Here is an 18,967-nt window from a genome sequence, read left to right as displayed (position 1 = left end):
TGAGGAATCAGCATAAACCGACTGGGACAAGACCTCAGGAGAACCACTTCCCCTGAGGAGTTGCTGTGGAGGATTCTGCATTGACCAACCAAGATGGGCCCTGAGAACTACTTCCTCAAAGGAGTCTAACTGCGACGCTTAATTTGATCAAATGGACCCGCACGCTTTTTAAACTAATATTGTACAGCATCATATCATAAGATAAATGTTGCTAATTTGGCATCCATTGCAGCCTGGTGATACTGGAAGTGGATTCATCCATGTGTTATCCCTTCTAAAGGTTTCTTCCTTTTATAACTCCCAAATGTTTTTTTCTTGACTTTTTCGTTGCCCAGATGGGACTTCTCGACCTGGAGATGTCATTGATTTTTGTGGGGCTTTGAAGCTCTTTGAGACTCTTTTGTGATTAAGGGATATATACATAAACATGACTTGATTGATTGATTGTTTGATTGATTGAGAGTGTGAATGTTTGTTTGCCTCTTGTGCCCTGCAATTGGCTGGCAACCAATTCAGGGCATACCCCGCCTCTCGCACAAAGGCAGCTGGGATAGGCTCCTGCTCACCTGTGACCCTATCATGAGGATAAGCGGATAGTATATGTATGGATGGATATTTTAAACACTGTCACTGATCCAGTGTCACTCTGGATGTTTATCATCACGATCACTTCCATTCTGACAATTTATTCCAGTTTTTAGTAGACTTTACACCGATTTTATCGGGCTGATCGGTATCGGCCAATATTTAGCATTGTATGCTGATCGGCTTTAATGTCATAATTCGCAGATCCGGTCAATGGCTCCGCAAAAGACATTTACTCCGCGTCGCCATCGTGCACAGTACATTTGACTCCAAAAGCTAGTTTATTTTTAGCCCTGTCGCGCGTCATTTGACGTAGTATTGTAAATATCTGACGGTCGATAAAGTTATTTAAAAAAAAAAAAAAAAATGGCGGCAACACGTAATGCCCGGATCAGACTACAAGTTGCTCTTTCACGATTGCACTATGTCAGACTACTGCCATAAAATCTTGTATTCCGATACCACCACATCCCGTTTTTTACGATCATTAGGCTTTATCTTGTCAAGTCAAATGCGACCGGATACACTCGTTACCAAGGCGACGACAACAAGAGCGGAGCGCGCCGACTTTATATTATAAGGACAAAATGGGGAAAAACGTGTGTTGGTGGGCACCCATGCTCAGGACAGGAGAGGATGTTCGATTAAGGCTTGCTTGAGGTATGTTCTAGCACTTTTATAACGATACGGCTCGCAAGCAGGTAACAAAACGTTATCTAGCCTAGCAAGCTAGTGGTACCGCGAAGGGTTGGACGTAAACATGCCGCCGTTCCGTCGAATCATGCTCTAAAGTTTCGGTGTGTGTGAAGTACTTTAATTAAAAATAAAGTAATTTAATTACAGTAAGTCAGCTCCCATTATTTCTGTCATGTAATGTTGGTTTGACCTGACTGATTAGAACACACGATCTGACTAGAGCAGTGATTTTCAACCTTTATAGAGCCAAGGAACATATTTTACAATTGAAAAATCTCACGCAATACCAAAAATGGATACATTAATTACTGTATGTACTTCCTGCCATCTAATAGAAGACCATTTATCATTTGTTCTGTCTGTCGCTATGCCTCACTGGCATAAATAGATGAACAAATATACGTTATTTATTGTAAATATAATTTTTTGAGCAATTAAGTACACAAGTATATACAGTAAATGAACAAGTCATTTAAATAGACACATTCCTCCATCTTGTGATCGGATTGGTTATCGTTTTTTTTTCAACTCGCTGATCGGTCCCAAAAATCCTGATCATGTAAAGTAGTTTTTTTAGTCCAACGGCTAGTTTTTAGTCCAACGGTGATTCAGTTCAAACATTTCCAGATAAAGTCAATTATAAAAACATATTTACATGCTAATAAACACAGCATGGCTTTGAAAAGAGTAATAAATTGGTAAAAACAACATTCAGTCAAGTGTATTTAAAAAAATGTTTTTTTTTTTGTTTTTTTTTTTAATGTTTTGCTCGATGTGCATGATGCAAGTTTTGTTATGGGCAAGTACCTACTGAATCAAAGTATTTGTATTTGCGGGAGATCTTATAAATACTGCACTCTAAGACACTACACATAATTAGATGTGAATATAACTTAACATGTGTTGAATGAAATTTATAGGAACTTTTATTACACGGTTTTGTGGGCATGAACAAAAGAGACTTCAGTCCCTCTACTGCCACTTGAAAGAAATGTAAGCATCGATACCAATATAAAACAATGTTTTCCATGTCAAATAAGTCAAATAAAAAATGCCGCCTCACACTGTCCTTATTTGAACCACCACTGATCACAAGTATATTCCAAATAAAAACCAACAAAAGACATGGCGCTTACAAGCTCTCTCAAGATTAGAAGATACTCCACCTGTAACATAAGGCATTGTCTCTATCTTTACTTTGACAGCTCTTTTGGAGCTCCGCAAAAATCAAAGCAAAAATAAACAAACATAGGGACTCATATAAAAGATCAAATTAGTCTAAATGTTTGTTGGAAAATGACACAAAGAGGTGAAAAATTTGCACCCACAATAAATTCATGAAATGCATGAGACATTCAGAGAATTAAGAACAATGAGGGTATCCATAGAGAATCCTAATCCTTCTTCTGGTTTCACCTTGTTCATGTACTTTAAGAAAGCTTTTCCAGCACCATGCAGCAGTGTTTAAATATCTCCACTGTATATGTAATCAAAGTAATAGTATACTGTGTGACGTTAAAGGACAATAACTATAAGTAGGAAATAGTCAAACAAAAAATTAAAGGTAATTGTAGTACTTGTAGTCTGTAAATTTAACATACAAATACGCATCCCAAAATTTGTATAGGCTATAAAATACTGTATTTTGTATATCGTTCGTCTTTATGTATCAAAAGTAAAGCTAGGATACTGTCGGCCTACGTTATAAGCAAGCTACCGTACGCTTAAATGAATGTTGTCCAATAGTCAAGCACTTTTAAAACTTTATCAACACAACACTGAATCCAAGAGAAGAAAGAAACTCTTTACAAAAGCAGATATTCAGAGTGAGGTGAGTCGGTATTTAAACGCATCGTACCTGTAGCTTGATAAGTGGCGGCCTCCATGGTAGTTTTTTTTTTTTTTTGTAAACGTCCCTCTCTTTCAGTTCAATCCAACTGGAAGTGAGTCAACAGGAGCATCGGTCTTCGGTTCTGTGTTGCTCTGAGCAACAAGCTGAAACGTGATATCTGTGGCGAACAAGAGCAGCTAACAGGTGTCTGTTTCACATCCAGGTGACAGTGAAGTATCCACAGTAGACTGCTGTTGTGTCCTTCCTTCCTTCCTCCTCCCGCCATGCACGCCGCCCTTTTGCTTGTATTCAAAAGTCCTAGGCCACCATATTTGCATTCAAAGCACGACTTTAATATCCAAACCAGACGCATACATTTAACTTGCAGACTGGTAATTACAGTATTGTTTTGTTTTTGTTTTCCCCGTCCTAAATCCCCCTGGATGCTGTCCAGTATAGTGGCTACCACAAGAGGGTGTCCTTGCCCTTGCACTGCTGGTCCAACCGGGAAGGGTCACACGCGCTTTGCACAAAAGTGTTGGTACTGTACACAGAAAGTCAATGGTGGTCTTGCGTTGTACAAATGAAAATAAAGGGAAAAATACAAATCCAAACTTAAGGGAGCCTTATTGTAATAATAAGCTATATGAGCTGTGGAGGAAGAAGGTTGTGCATCATTTTCAGTGGCAGGAAATGCTTTAAAATATTTGAGTGCTCATGATGCTGCAGACAAATACAATATAAGTTTGATACGAGACCTGCATGGATTGAGAATGTAAATTCACGTTGTTACGTGTTATTAATTCAACTCTCAATACAGGGATAGGATCAATAGGTCGTAAAACAGAGGCCCATATAAATGCACATTGAGTACTTTTACTGTTAGCTACAATAACTTCCACTCTTCTGGGAATCCTTCCCAAAATATTTTAGTGTGTATGTGGGAATTTTTGTCAAATCACCCAGATGAACTTTAATGAGGTCATAAATTACAAGGCACAAAGACAAAGGAGCATACAAGTGCAATTTTTTTGTGGCTAATTTGTAAAAATATTGTGTGTTGCTCATTTGTATTATTGATTATTAAAATAAGAGTTTTATTGTATTTTAGTTAACCTTGGCTCCTTTGTATCCATTCATTCTAAATTCCGCTTATTCGGTTGAGGGTCGCGGGTTGCTGGAACATATCCCAGCTGACTTTGGGCAAAAGGCGTACTACAGCCTGAACTGGTAGCCAGTCAGTTGCAGGGTACATATAGACACACACAAACCATTCACACTCACACTGTCACTGAGTGGGAATTGAACCAACGCTGTCTGGACCGAAGTCAGGCGAATGTACCACTACACCATCAATAATAACGCAGCTCCTTTTTAGTGCTTTTTAAATTATTAAACTGTACCAGTGCATCCTTTTTCTACATTGCGCGTGCCCACCTGCCATACGTGTCATTGTAATTATTTTGAAGGAATCCTATTAATGTGAATTGACAATTTTTCACCACTTGAATATAATAAATAATTGTGTTTTATTGATTTATTCAAACAGCTTGGCACAACAATTCATTCAGTATACAAAGTCAAATACATATCGAAATATATTCCCCAATGTATTAACGTAAACAGCATAAAACTTCATAAATATGCTGTAATTTGATTTAGCATGATATTTTTCATTGTGCTGGAAATGCAGTGGAACCTCAACTTAACTAATAGGGGGGAGGTTCGTCCGTTAAAGCCGTTTGTCTGTTAATTTGACACACTTTTTGTTCGTGGCCTAAAAACACATTGTACAAAATTGTTGTAAATAAATACTATATGTATATATAGACATCGAACTTCACTGCAAAACCTTGGAGTATTTCCTTGCCTTGTATGTCACTTAGTTTTTATTTTTCACCGTCATTTTCCTCATATACTCTGGCCACAGAAACTAGCAACTCCAACTTCTAAATAAGTTCCAATTTGTCACCAATACTAAGGTTATTGTGCTTCCTTTTCTCACCTCCATTACAATTGGATGCCATCATGAAGGGCTTAACAAAAACAATACTGTATACTGTACCAAAATCAGTGTAGAAAGTTGCGCTGAAGGACTACAACAGCGGCTATTCCCAGAACTACCAGGCTCTGTCTGCTGATTGCGCTAGTAAACAACCGCAGTCAATTCTGCCACTAAAGAACTTGGCTCGCTACGCGCGGGCGTTTTCAGCTCCAGACGGATACTACTATTTCTGCAGATTTTATCCGTTAAATCCAAAGACTGTTAATTTGATGTTTTACTGTAATTTGGAACTAGAACCACTCATCCGTAAGGACTTTCATTTGGAACTTGTGAATCAGTTTGAGCCCAGCTTTTGCAAAAAATAAACAGTAACTACATATTGGAAAGATTCTCCTCTTCTTTGTGACTACTGTCGAGGTGCACTTAAGCCAGGCATCGACGCCCCTCACACCACCTCCCATGTTAGCTTAGGGGTGCAACACTTAACTCTCACATCTTAGCATGTGTGGTCTGGTTCTGTGTGTGATGTGGAACAAAAACATACAGCCCAGTGTAAACTGAATTTCATAATTATATCATAAATGCATTATAAATAAATGCATGTATATATTGCCTTTAAAACAGGACACTGAAACAGCGATGCAACCTCGATTCTCAGTAACAACACAGCAGTACCGTAACAGAAAGAAACTGTCGGATTTTGAGTCAATTTAACATGTTTTCAGTATTCATTCTGGGTCTTGGTCTTTCTAGAGGTCATACTATAGAACAGCACAATATTGCTGTTGTGATGCAGGCAAGAAGCTGCTCCTCTTTTTGTTCACTGTCAGTAGGGTTTTCCAAGCTTGTGGAGCAAATCATACAGAACCATAAAGATTATCTTAAATCTGGTAGAGTCCACCAAGGGATAAACATGGAGTGCCATTACTGAACAGCGTAATACATTTGTCTTATTTGTTATACATTACATGCTTGGAGAAAGAAGACAGCAGGTGGTTCATTATGGATATATGTTTGGCAAAGGGAGCGTGGATGCTCAGATGGCTGACGCCCCAGTCAGTCACCGAAATCTGGGATGTCATCATAAGAATAACCTCGGTATCCCTTGGCGGCGTAATTGGCAATTCTCAAATGGTAAAATCCAGGAAGGAAAACAAGAAGCCCAATAATGATGACAGGGATGGTGCGATCTGGGTGCTGAGGATATACAAAGAAAACAAAGAAGAAGAAATGTAATTACGTCTTGCATGCTAATTATATTACATATTTATATTTCCTATTTCCACAATTTCTGATGAAAGGATGCAAATTTCCCCATTGTGGGACTAATAAAGGTTATCTTATCTTACATTAAAAATATTTATTAATAATATTAATATAATTTTATAATTTATCATTTTAACCTGCCCCTGCGCTGAAGTGACTGATGCAGTGATGTACGAATTAATTTTTGGTTCAGATGCGGCGTCCTGTTTTGGACATGTATTATTTTATATTTATATCTCAAAACACGTAATGATTATTTTGTTGTTCAAAGTTGGTTACTCGCCACGAAAAGGCGGTTCCAGCCAGACCTATGTGACAAGTGTATTGTTTCACCAAATCACTTATTTCGATGTTTTGCGACTGCATGACACGATAGCTTAGCCATTAGCATGGTTTTGACATCATCTTCACCTAGCCACTCCTCGTCCTCCCTTCGTGACACTTTTGTAAGAAGCATGCTAAGAAGTGTAGCTTATTCGCTACCATGGAGGCGACGATGACCTACAATGCGTTGACACCGAACGCAAAGAGAACTTTCGCCTCTGCGGGTTGGCAACCAGAGGGCGTAATAAAATAGCATGCACCAAGCAGCTGCTAAATGTGGATGTGCCAGTAATGCCAGATGCTGGATTTGTATTTTATTTTTCCAATATCCGTAACAATCAGTGTTACGTGTAACGAGTCAATGTCTTTTCTTTTCTTTCGACGCCCCTGGTTATAAGGCAGACATGCCTAACCACTACCGATTTGGTTTTGGTTTAATGTTTTGGTTTAATGTCGATCAACTGTCAGTACACACGTAAAACGACAAAGCACATAAAGTTGAGTGTTTTTGTTCACCTCAAGATGCAGTCCTGAGCACTATGCCATTTACCCTTGACTACTATGTTACCTAAATATGTTCAGTTTGGGCAGCACGGTGGGGGTGACTGGTTAGCACATCTGCCTCACAGCTCTGAGGACCGGGATTCAAATCCTGGCCTCACCTGTGGGGAGTTTGCATGTTTTCCCCATGCCTGTGTGGGTTTTCTCCGGGTACTCCGGTTTCCTCCCACATCCCAAAAACATGCGTGATAGGTTGATTGGAGACTCTAAATTGCCTGTAGGTGTGAATGTTAGTGCGAATGGTTGTTTGTTTATATGTGCCCTGCGATTGGCCGGCGACCGGTTCAGGGTGTACCCCGCCTACGGTCCGAAGATAGCTGGGATAGGCTCCAGCACGCCCGCGACCCTAGTGAGGATAAGTTGTACAGAGAATGGATGGATGGATGTTCAGTTTGACTTTTAGGGGTTTTTATATTTCATTTTTAGTGTAATTAATCAATACACTCTTTCACAGTTAATCTAATTACAATACCCTCTCTTTGCCCTGAACTGCCCTCAAAATCTCTTTTCAGCAAAATTGACTCTTTTTACTCACTCAAACTGTGAACATTATTTCTCCAATAATACATTGTCTAAACTAAAAGATGTTCATGGGATTTTTAAATGGCTAGCCTCAATGTCAGAGTATTTTTCTCCAAACACAAGCTGCAGTCTGGAAAACATTAGCCTCCTACTGATAATTACAAATTTGATACATTCATACTGTTATCTCCCAGATGGAGATGTGAACTTCAGAAGTAGAAGGCACAGCGGGGGCTCCACGGGGGTTGGCACCCCGGGGTACAAAATATCAGACTCATATTTTAACATACACTAAACTGTGGTAGCCTTGAAAGAAACATGGATGAAAACTGGCAGCAGGACAATAAAACGCAGAGGTAACTCATTCATTACATCTATTTTTAAGGCAGGATTAACTGTAGTGGCAGTGTTTTAATTACCACTTTGGTTGAATTCTTGGATCAGGACCTGGTAATTAACACTAAAATTAAAAATATGGATTATACAAAAACAGAGACACTTATTTAGACACATATAGAGACTTTAATTAATAGCATCCAGTGTACTGTATGTCGACACTTTTGGACTGAGACAGAAAACGACAGTGTAAAGGAACCAATATATCCTGCACTGCATTGTAACTGGAACCCTCTAACTATGACCTTAGCGCTGGACTAATGTGACACCTCATGGGAGCATGGAGCGCTATTTACAGGGGATAGGGACAGAGCCTGACTGCTAATAGCAAATTTCTGCGAATAATTGATGGTCCCCTATAAGTGATTATAATTTGCCTATATTAATAGTTTAAACCAATTATTTACCAGAAAAGTACAGTCCAATTTCTAAACACTTTCATATGTGAAGCTTTTGTGCTAACACAAATCATTTCCTCCACCTTGTCTACGGCTCCAGTTCCAGCTAAAAAAAAAACTGCCACAAACATGATGCTAACGCCACCATGTTTCACTGTAGCCAAGGTCATGATTCTTTTGGTGATGAGCTGAGATGTTGTGTTTGCACCAAACATACCTTTGGGAACTATGGCCAAAATGTTCAATGCTGGTTTCATTATGAACAGTTCAAAATAACAGTCAGTGTTAGCACAAAAGCTTTTAGGGCTTCTCCTAGAAAGCAAAAAGAAAATGCCGTAGGTGTGAATGTGAGTGTGAATGGTTGTTTGTTTGTATGTGCCCTGCGATTGGCTGGCAATCAGTTCAGGGTGTACCCCGCCTCCTGCCCGATGTTAGCTGGGATAGGCTCCAGCACGCACGCAACCCGAGTGAGGAGAAGCGGCTCGGAAGATGGATGGATGGATGGATCATACTTACTGTAGACCAATGATTCCCAACCAGGGTGCCATAAGAGATCATAAGGGGTGCTGCTGGAAATTATCCAATTTCACTTAATTTGTCTGAAAATTATTTATTAATTACATATACGTATATATCTTTTTTAGTAATGTATTGTGACAGTCAGAACTAAATTCTCTTCCATTAGATGGAAGAAGGTACAATAAACCTGTGTCTCCACCTGTTGCCATTCATACAACAGAGTAAGTAGTGACTTCCTGTGAGTACATAACCTCTGTGTTCAATTAAACAGACCCAGTTTCACACTAAGTAAGTAAATTTGTGAGTAAATTAAGATGAGATCATCATTATTTCAGTATTCATGCTTTCGTGTCATTTTTGTTTGGCTCCAAAAATAATCCGTGATTAAGTGATTTCGCAAATGCCGAACCACAAATGTGTGAGTGTCCAATGTAATAGTAATAAAAATATTTATCCTTTGCAAGAGCAGTATATCAAACAAAGGATGGGTATTCCTGTGTCTGTCAACATTATTCTAATTAATTAAGATTGATGTGTTTTGAAAATGATTCTTAATTGGTAGAAATCTTTGAAGAACATCCACAATAAACAGAAATGGCAGAACAGTATGAAAAGACAGTGGGACCTAATCTCTTAATGTCTTCACATTAAAATTCTCAACCCAAAAGTAAGTGCAGCATACTAATTAGTGTTGAGAAATGTGTGTACTGACACACACTGCGATGTGAACCTCACTCCAGCAGCTAAAACTCCAAGGTATATGTATGAGTATGTATACGCACTTTATACGGTATTGGAATATTTACAACAGACCTAATTAGTTTCTCCCTGTACCAGTAGAGGGGAAAAAAATGCTTAGCATTAACATTACATGCTGCTATTTTCAACAGAACATCTACGGTACTTTTACCTCCTGTTTTGATTTATTTTGCAACCTGTTCAGGCAGCAAACTACCTTTTTCCAGTTACGAAAGAGAAAACCATTCTGGCTTCATTGCGGCAAAACACATCTTGATACAAATGTTGGCTCTATTATGTCTGTTAAGACTGTACCAACTCAATCTGGCTATTTCTCTGAAATATAGAACCTGAAATTAGATGTGCCTATATCTTTAAACCTAGCATACCCGATTGGCTGAAGTAGTCTCTACTGTAATAATTTAACATTTGAAGAAACTACCATTAAATCAATATGTGGTGTACATTCCATTTTAATACAGATATGCCACCAACAAAGTGTTGTCAGTTTTTTATATTTTTGTCGTTAGGGGAGAGGAAGAAATGAGGGGAAGTCACTTTCAAGCTGCTGCAGTGAAACATTTGTTTTGTCTGTTGTTTCATTTAACTCACCTCCACCTCAATGGTACCTGACAGAAAAAGGGCCCCAAATGTGATGAGTAAGGAGCCAATCAAAAAGAGGAAAATTGCCAGAGCAATTGCCTTATAGGGGACCTTTGGAGGACTTTTCTTAAACTGTAAAGAAACAAATTATTTTCACAAGAGGTTTAACATCACACCATCATCACAATCTATTTTCTATACAAAATAAAAAGACAGATTATACACTCCGCTCTTTGCCCATCAATCACAAAGTGATCATGGCCTGGTGCATTAATCCATAACGTCCTCCCATCAATTTATTAAACCACTTGTCTTCCTTAGGGGCTCGTCTCGGGTGAGTGAACCCTGAATTCGACAGCAGTCAATCGCAAGACACATAGATAAAAACAACCCTTCACATTCACAACTACGGGCAATTTGGAGTTTTCAATTAACCTTACATGAGTGTTTTTGCGACTGCTGAACATTGTAGCAATGTTGCAGTGGTGATCCACAATGTTTTGTGCTTTGTAAAAGACACAGAATTAATTGTAATAGGATACTGATTGTAGTTACTTGGGAAAGTAAATAATCAGGTGTTAAAGACAAAGAAGATAAGCATTTCATCGCTATAATTTTTGCCACTGGGGATTGCAATTTCCTTGTGTGCTGAGAAATTACTGAAATAGCTGCACACAAAGGTTGATACAACACAGCATATAATTGAAATTCCCAGACAGCGTTCAAATATGCCCCGAGGAGTTGTAAGTAATACAGGTATGGAACCACTGCAGCTTAAATGGATGCTTTGTAGGAGTCATGATCATCTAGAGCTGCCATAACATCATTATTGTTCAGTCATTGATCACTCCTATTTTTCTGAGAGGGAAAATACAGTACGAAAGGCAAAGAAGAGGAAGACTATATGGGTAGAGATTTGTCAAAAATTATTTACACAAATATATCCGATTTACACGTATTTTTCAGATCCACAACTATTATCCGTGATTGACACGTATTTGTCATATCCACAAATATATCCGTGATTTACACGTGTTTTTAATATTGCGTGTGCATTTATCATGACTTATCATTTGTAAATATTAAATTATGCTTGTGAATTGTTGAAGGTTCGTTTGTGGATCAGCAATCATGCGCATTTATTTTTTAGACAAACATAATGCAGTTTTCAAGATATTCAAACACACAAGTTGATAATATTCACACGTCTGGGAAGGCCCGTCACTCCATCCGCTAGGCGGCAGTGTTGCCGTCTCCGTTGATGACTTGACTGCAAGTCATTTTTATGAGAATCCAACAATCTATGGTCCGACCGGCAGCCACGTTATTCGTAAGTAAAATAAAAAGAAATCGCCATCCTCATCTGTCAGCAAGATACAAAAACCACCTTATTATTACAGTGCTTAAACAACAACAGCGGCTAGCTCTCAATCATCTATTTCATAGTCTATAGTCTCAACGGAGACAGTAACACTGCTGCCTAGCGGATAGAGGGACGGACGGGCCTACCACACGTGTGAATATTCTCAACCTATGTGTGTGTGTGTGTGTGTGTGTGTGTGTGTGTGTGTGTGTGAATATCTTGAAAACTGCGTTACGTTTGTCTCAAAAATAAATGCGCGTGCCCACTGATCCACAAACGCACCAACAATTCACAAGCAGAACTGAATATTTACAAATGATAAGTCATGATAAATGCACACACAACATTTAAAAAACATGTCAATCGCGGATATATTTGTGGAACTGAAAAAATAAATTGTGTAAATCGCGGACATATTTGTGTAAATAATTTTCTGACAAATCTCGCCCCATAAAACTATACATATACATCTCACCTTTACCTTGCGATGCTTTTGTGACATTTTGTAGCATTTAGCATTTTTGTTGCAAAAATGTGAATTACAGTGAATGCTTAGCTCAGCATTATAATGACACACCAATCCTTAAGATGGAGGGAGGGGGGCGACAAGCAAGCGGCTTGTTGCTGTGTCTTTCCGGCTTTTGGACTATTTGGGGAATTTTGGGCTCTCTGCCAAGTGGTTTTAGATTACAGACTTTGGTGAAGTCTTGACAGTGAGTGTTCAACTTGAACACTGTCTGGTTTAAGATGCTGGATTTTAGATTACGGACTGAAAGACCACATGTTTTCGCGGATGACATAAAAGTTCAGATGATGATGTAATACTACTAATGGAACAAATAAAAATAGCAAACTGAAAGGGTACAAGACACATTTATACGTCATAATTAATGAGAGTGTTAACTGGAGGCCACATATAAACCATGTTAAAGCTGAAGTACAAAGAAACATTGCCATGTACTACACAAAGACACTCTCCACTCCACACTTTCTACTGTTCTACCATATTTACAATATTGGGCTGAGGTTTGGGGAAACAACTACGTGGCCATTCATAAAGTCAATATCTTGAACACATAAATCAACTCTGTTTCAAAATTCACAGATATTTTGTCTAATCAAACAGCACTAATAATAAACAATACTAAAAACAAACTACCAGAAAACATTTTTTTCACTTCCATCAGTTATGATTACAAAGAACTATAATGTCTTGCAACCTTTTAATTTCAACCTCATCTATTTTAAATTATACCTTTATTTGTCTTCAATCATCACCTGACCAGTGCATTTACCACGGCCTTCAAAAGGGACATATTAAAAGTATTAAATGCAATGGATTATCAAATGTATTGATTTGTACAGATCCCTAACAGACATGTTTTGCTAGTTGAAGTTGGATGTAAAACGTTTTGCCAACCAGAGGACAGAAAAATTCTGATGTCAGCGCTCTGGCCCTGTGAGGACTAATTTGAAATCTGATTTGTTAAAGGAACAGTCCCATTGCTAAGTCACAATGGCCAACATTACTGATTCTGAAGGCCCTGGAAAGATGAGATTGACACGGCAGGACAGAGAGCCTGAGATCTGATTGGATTAAAAAAAAAAAAAAAAAAACATCCACATGTACTGGAAGCTAGAGAATAGACTTTTGGGGGGGGGGGGAAATAATACAATTCCATGGAACAAATAATACAATTTAGGTTGCGAATGTAGGTCAGTGCTTCTGATCATATTTAGGCCAGCAGTGAGGGCTTTGCTGGCCACTACCATTTTGGGGGTCAACACAACTGTAAAATGTTACAACATGCATACGCAATATGGAATAAAATTTGTAAATCTGTATGCCTTTTTGTATAGCATGTTTGAAATAAATGCTCATTAAATCTTTAAATCATTCAATTAAAATGTGAAACTAGTACCTGTAATTCAATGTACCCGTCATCATCTCCAGCGAGACGGGAGTATTTGACCTTGTTGAAGACCCCAACATCTAGCATGTTGCTTCTGCTCACTTCCATTGTGGCGAAGAAACTATATTGACATAAACAGGGAAGTAACATCTTTACTTGTTTTGATTTATCCCAGATCATATTATTTATCACGTGGACTGCGAGGTTTGGATTGTACTATATTTTGTTTTTGTGATGACCTGTGGAGTGTGGATTATAAATTTGATACTGCCAGTGGTCATTTTTAAAGTAAAATAAAAATTAATTATAACACAAAATGTAAAAAAAACAAAACAAAAAAAACAAGTAATTATTCTGGCGAAGAACCTAATAATTTCTGTAGCACTGTCTTTCTGTAGCAAATTTCTTATCCATTTGATACACCGTAGATAAAAGTGGTGTTAAGAAGCCTGCCAGTATGAGTATATGAAAAGGCTTCAGGCTTCAAAATGGTGAAAAACAGACATTCTCTCAGTTCTAAGAGGCTGTGGATGAGGGGTCAGTTATGTACAGGTTTGTGTGTGCGTGTGTTGCTGTACTAGAATATTTCCATCTCTTGACTCATTACACAGAAAAAAAATTCTGCTCTCTTTAGTTGTAACACGTCAGTATATTAAGTGACAGAGGGCAACAAAATATGTAGATACGAAGTTGTGCATGCAGAAATACAGTAACTGTTTCTATCTGACATTCTAACCTTTTCCTGATTCACATGGCACACAGTGAATGCACCATAGAACATGAATCATTACACGTTTCTTAAGTTTTTGACCTTTTCAGAAAAAGCAATAGACTTTAGAAAAGCAGTCAATGATAGTGTAGGGGATCACTTGCCTCACTTCTGTGCAGGTAACGGGATGCAGTTTTCACTCAGTGATGGTGTGGCTGTGATTGCTAATAGTTATCCGTCTCTATTTTGATTGACAGGCGACCATTGCAGGATGGAGTCTGCCGTTCTCCTCTAGTCAGCAGGGATAGGCTTCAGCTCACCACGACCTAGAACCGGATAACCGGGATAAAACACAGATTGACTTTGGAACAGTGGCTGTCAAACCAGGGTCTGGGGTGCCTCAGGGTTCCACGAGCAATAACTTGTGGGTCTGCAAAATAACTTGCAATAACTCATGGCGTATCGGTTTTTGAAAAAGTGCATACTGACACATAGAGACCTATGAGGACGTAGAGGGTAAAACAGGTTCAACCAATTACTCCTCCATACCTTTGCTTCGGGACAATTAGCTCCGATACGATTATGATCTATCAAATCTTTTCTCATGAGGAGTTCTACATGTGAGAGAAGGCTCCTACCTCAGTTTGTGGATAAATTACAGTTTTTGCAAAGTATAAATGGGCGTTTCTTGGCCAATGTTCAGCATGAATGACTTCGCGATTGCCTTCCGCCAACCTTCTTTCTTGTCATTCTGAGCACAATGTGAAAATGTCTCCACTAATGTCTGTTTCATAAGGGAATTGAAGTTGCGAGTAGCTAAACGGCTCTGAAAAGTTTTGAAATACAGCAATCAAAATCGCAAAGTTGGCAATACTAACAGTGCTTTTGTAAATCATCTCCTCTTTGTTCACAGCCCCGTTTTAGTGGAAACAGTACACATCAGCTAGCGACGAAGAATAAATATTCAATGTCATTCCATTGAAGCTCTTTTATATTGAAGAGGTTGAATATTTAGGTTGAAAAAAAATATAATTTCCATGGCATTTAGGGGTACATATGGTAATCTTTCCCTTGTTAGGAGTCCCTGGACCCAAAAAGTTAGAGAAAACCCAGTTTAGAAAACTAACTAGGAAAAATACTGACTCGTCCTGTGTCAAGTTACTGAGAGGGCAAGAAACATTCCCTATTTTTCTTTTCCATTCCCTCACTTCTGCCTCAATAATTACGTCCACGTCTTTTTTTTTCCCTATATGCGTGACGGTTTAAGCCATTATGCGGAATACACGGAATTTCCATTCATAAGCAATACTTGCTGATTCTATCTATCGGCGTTCAGCTAGGATGTCATCTTAGTAAATATCTCATACTTTACGATGCGTGATACTACTGCTGTCGTCGGCAAATATAAGTTGCTGCTGTGAAAGTTCATAAATAACTTTTTATTTGCCAAGAGCTGAATAAATTGGCTTCCTCTTTCGTTAGATTGTACACCCCGTTTTTCCTTCATACCTTCAGCCGAGGTAGGCGAGCCATAAATTCCGTTAATACACTGACTGTGCTGCTTTGACAGCACCGTGTTGTGATCCATGAGATTTCGTCGTCCACTTCCTCATTTGGCTCAAAATGCGCATGCGCACCAGACCTGTTGAGGACTGCGTCCAGAGCAGATCTATGGGCTGGAATATGTGCCACCAGAATTGAATTTGAATTTAGGAACTGCATTTGAATTTGTATTAACTGAAGTCCAATAAACTTGAAAGTGAATGTAAGAATTTCTTTATCCCCAGTGAAAATTCTAATTAGATATTTTCACATTCAGTTTGATCATTTCAGATTCAGTTCGACAAATTCAGTTTCAAATTAGCTGTGACAGACATCCGGGAACTGTAAGGAATAGCAATCGATCGGCGATACACAGATCTCGTCTTCGGCCAATCAGCGCCTTCGTTTTTATCACGTGACATAGGGACTCAGTCAAATATTCTAACCAGCGACGGTATTTTAACTTTTATACCACCTTACCTGAAATAATTTTAGTAAATGGCTGCAATATAACAAAGAGTGGAAATTTGAGTGAATACACTGTACCCACTGTATACAAAAAACATACCAAAAACATGCGTGGTAGGTTGATTGAACTGTAGCTGTGAATGTGAGTGCGAATGGTTGTTTGTTTGTATGTGACCTGCGATTGGCTGGCAACCAGTTCAGCGTGTACCCCGCCTCCTGCCCGTTGATAGCTGGGATAGGCTCCAGCACGCCCGCAACCCTAGTGAGGATAAGCAGCTCAGAAAATGGATGGAAGAAAATTATATCCTGCATTTATATATGTAATGTATTTTAACATCCATATTAATTTATAAAAATAAATTAAGTGCATTGAACCTTTATAAGAAAACGAGGGTAGTGATAAAAATATTTGCACCTTCAAAGCCAATCGTCAACGGGGGAGCTTAGTTTATTGCCCCTTCAAAACTGATCGACAGTACGTTTTCAGTTATTCTATAAAAATGCTATGGTATAACCTACTTTTGCTCACTTTATTTCTGATGTGACATTAAACAGACCTGTCAAAAATAAGAATTTGCATCGGATAGTGCTGCAGTTAGTAATCAGGTATTCTCCTGACAATTCTATCGGAATCGGAATCAGAATCAGAATCATCTTTATTTGCCAAGTATGTCCAAAACACACAAGGAATTTGTCTCCGGTAGTTGGAGCCGCTCTAGTACAACAGACAGTCAATTTACAGAACACTTTGGAGACATAAAGACATTGACAAAAAACAATTGTGCAAAAAGATGCAGAGTCCTCTAGCACTTAGAGCAGTTCGAATGACTAATATCGCAATAGTCCGGTGCAATGACCATTGTGCAAAGGGCGCTGAGACTTCAAGGAGTGTATGCGGTTTAAAGTGATGAGTAGTGCGATCATCTGGGACAATGTTGGTTGTGCAAATGTTACAGATACTCCTCAATCAGTGTGCAAATGGAGCAGATGCTACTCTGGCATGAGTGGCCAGTATATGCAAATAGTGCAGCATGGCGAGACAACTACAGTGAGTGCACGAGTAATACATAATTGGCCCCACAGAAACGTGACAACGAACTCAAGTCAAAAAATTGCCAGCTTATTGTAACAGAATTATAGGTTAGCTGTTTAAGAAGTTGATCGCAAGAGGGAAGAAGTTGTGGAATGTCTACTAGTTCTAGTTTGCATTGATCGGTAGCGCCTACCTGAGGGAAGGAGCTGGAAGAGCTGGTGACCGGGGTGCGGAGGGTCCGAGAGGATTTTGCACGCCCTTGTCTTAGTTCTGGCAGCGTGCAAGTCCTCAAGGGTGGGTAGGGTGTACCGACAATCCTTTCAGCAGTTTTGATTGTCCGTTGCAGTCAAGGATAAGGATAAACATATTTCTTTACTTGGTTAAAGAGCAATTATTTCACTTACTAATGAAAGACCTATTAGTTTCCTCTTTTAGATAATCAACAGTATTTTTCTTAAATTCATGTTGTGCATATAACAGGAAACTGCATTTTCTTGTTTACTAATATTTCAAGTGAGACAATTTGTAACACAAATATAAATAGGCCTTTCTTGTGAGTACCAAAAATATAAGGCAATTAAAAAAAAAAAAAAAGAAGGCACAATTTTATCCAACTGTTGTAGCACAGTTGAAACACTAAGGGGCACTATGTAAAAATATTAAATCAAAAAGAGGCAAAGAAGAAAAGGACACGAAGAAGAATCAAGATCATTTTGAATAAATGCTAGCTGCATGCTGATCGATCGGTAAATAAAGTTAATAAAAAGAAATATGAGACTGATTCTTGAGAACAGTACCCACTGTAACAAACAGGGAGCCCCCATGTAACTATTTGTGTGATCGCTCACAAAGCTGATTACTGATAGTGTAGTGGTACACTCGCCTGACTCTGGTGCGGGCAGCGTCAGTTCAGTTCCCTCTCAATGACAGTGTAAATGTGAGTGCGAATGGTTGTCCGTGTCTATGTGTGGCCTGCGACTGACTGGCGACCACTTGAGGGTGTAGTCCGCCTTTCGCCCGAAGTTAGCTGGGATAGGCTCCAGCGACCCTGAACAGGATGAGTGGTGTTGAGAATGGATGGATGCATGGCTAACAAAGCTAGTTGCTAATGCTAACGAAAACAAGCATCCCTGACGTCAAGCTGTGCAATTCCCACAATGCAATGTGTTCGTTTTGTTTTGCAGTAATTAACATCTCTGGATCAGCACCCTCTGAAACATTAAAAATAAATAAATACTGTGATTGGAAAGTAAATTATTGCCATGACAATCACAACACATCATACATAAATGAATAACTAAAATACGCAGCTGTTTCTGGTAAAAAAAAAAAAAAAAATGTAGAAAACCCCAATACTTGCAGCTATGAGAAATTATTCAAGTTTGGTAACTAAGCCAGGCGTATAATTGCACGCTTTGGGCACTCTGTTTTGTCCTTGTCCTTGCCTAACTGATGATTTATTGGTTTTGTTTTCGGGGGTGAGTTTAATGAAATA

At 38.8% G+C, this 18,967-nt stretch overlaps 2 protein-coding genes across 4 annotated transcripts in view; both read right to left on the bottom strand.

The window, feature by feature from the left end:
• Window positions 1–3,335, bottom strand: part of igsf9a (immunoglobulin superfamily, member 9a) — a 57,898-nt gene extending 54,563 nt beyond the window's left edge. For all 3 annotated transcript variants that reach the window (XM_061698676.1, XM_061698677.1, XM_061698678.1), the window contains exon 1: window positions 3,140–3,335. The gene's annotated coding sequence lies outside the window, so the exon portion shown is untranslated. The remainder of the gene's footprint in view (window positions 1–3,139) is intronic.
• A 1,287-nt stretch (window positions 3,336–4,622) lies between these two features.
• Window positions 4,623–16,027, bottom strand: LOC133414200 (transmembrane protein 230-like). Its single transcript, XM_061699403.1, has 5 exons — window positions 15,939–16,027; window positions 14,594–14,755; window positions 13,730–13,841; window positions 10,454–10,576; window positions 4,623–6,314 (listed from the first exon to the last, which is right to left on the bottom strand). Exons 3-5 carry the CDS (start codon window positions 13,826–13,828, stop codon window positions 6,174–6,176), a joined length of 363 nt encoding a protein of 120 aa, XP_061555387.1. The 5' UTR covers window positions 13,829–13,841; window positions 14,594–14,755; window positions 15,939–16,027; the 3' UTR covers window positions 4,623–6,173.
• Window positions 16,028–18,967: the final 2,940 nt, after the last annotated feature.

This window comes from Phycodurus eques, chromosome 15 (genome assembly GCF_024500275.1).
Source record: "Phycodurus eques isolate BA_2022a chromosome 15, UOR_Pequ_1.1, whole genome shotgun sequence".
Taxonomy (NCBI): Eukaryota; Metazoa; Chordata; class Actinopteri; order Syngnathiformes; family Syngnathidae; genus Phycodurus; species Phycodurus eques.
This window is presented reverse-complemented; position numbering and strand designations above follow the sequence as displayed.

Bases quoted from the DNA above. Each gene is read 5' to 3' on its own strand.
- LOC133414200 (XM_061699403.1), bottom strand. From the start codon at position 13,828: ATGGAAGTGAGCAGAAGCAACATGCTAGATGTTGGGGTCTTCAACAAG. The intron at 10,577-13,729 runs GTACTAGTTTCA...GTTTCTTTACAG, and splicing joins ACGGGTACATTGAATTACAG to TTTAAGAAAAGTCCTCCAAA. The intron at 6,315-10,453 runs GTGAGTTAAATG...GTATATCCTCAG, and splicing joins CAGGTACCATTGAGGTGGAG to CACCCAGATCGCACCATCCC.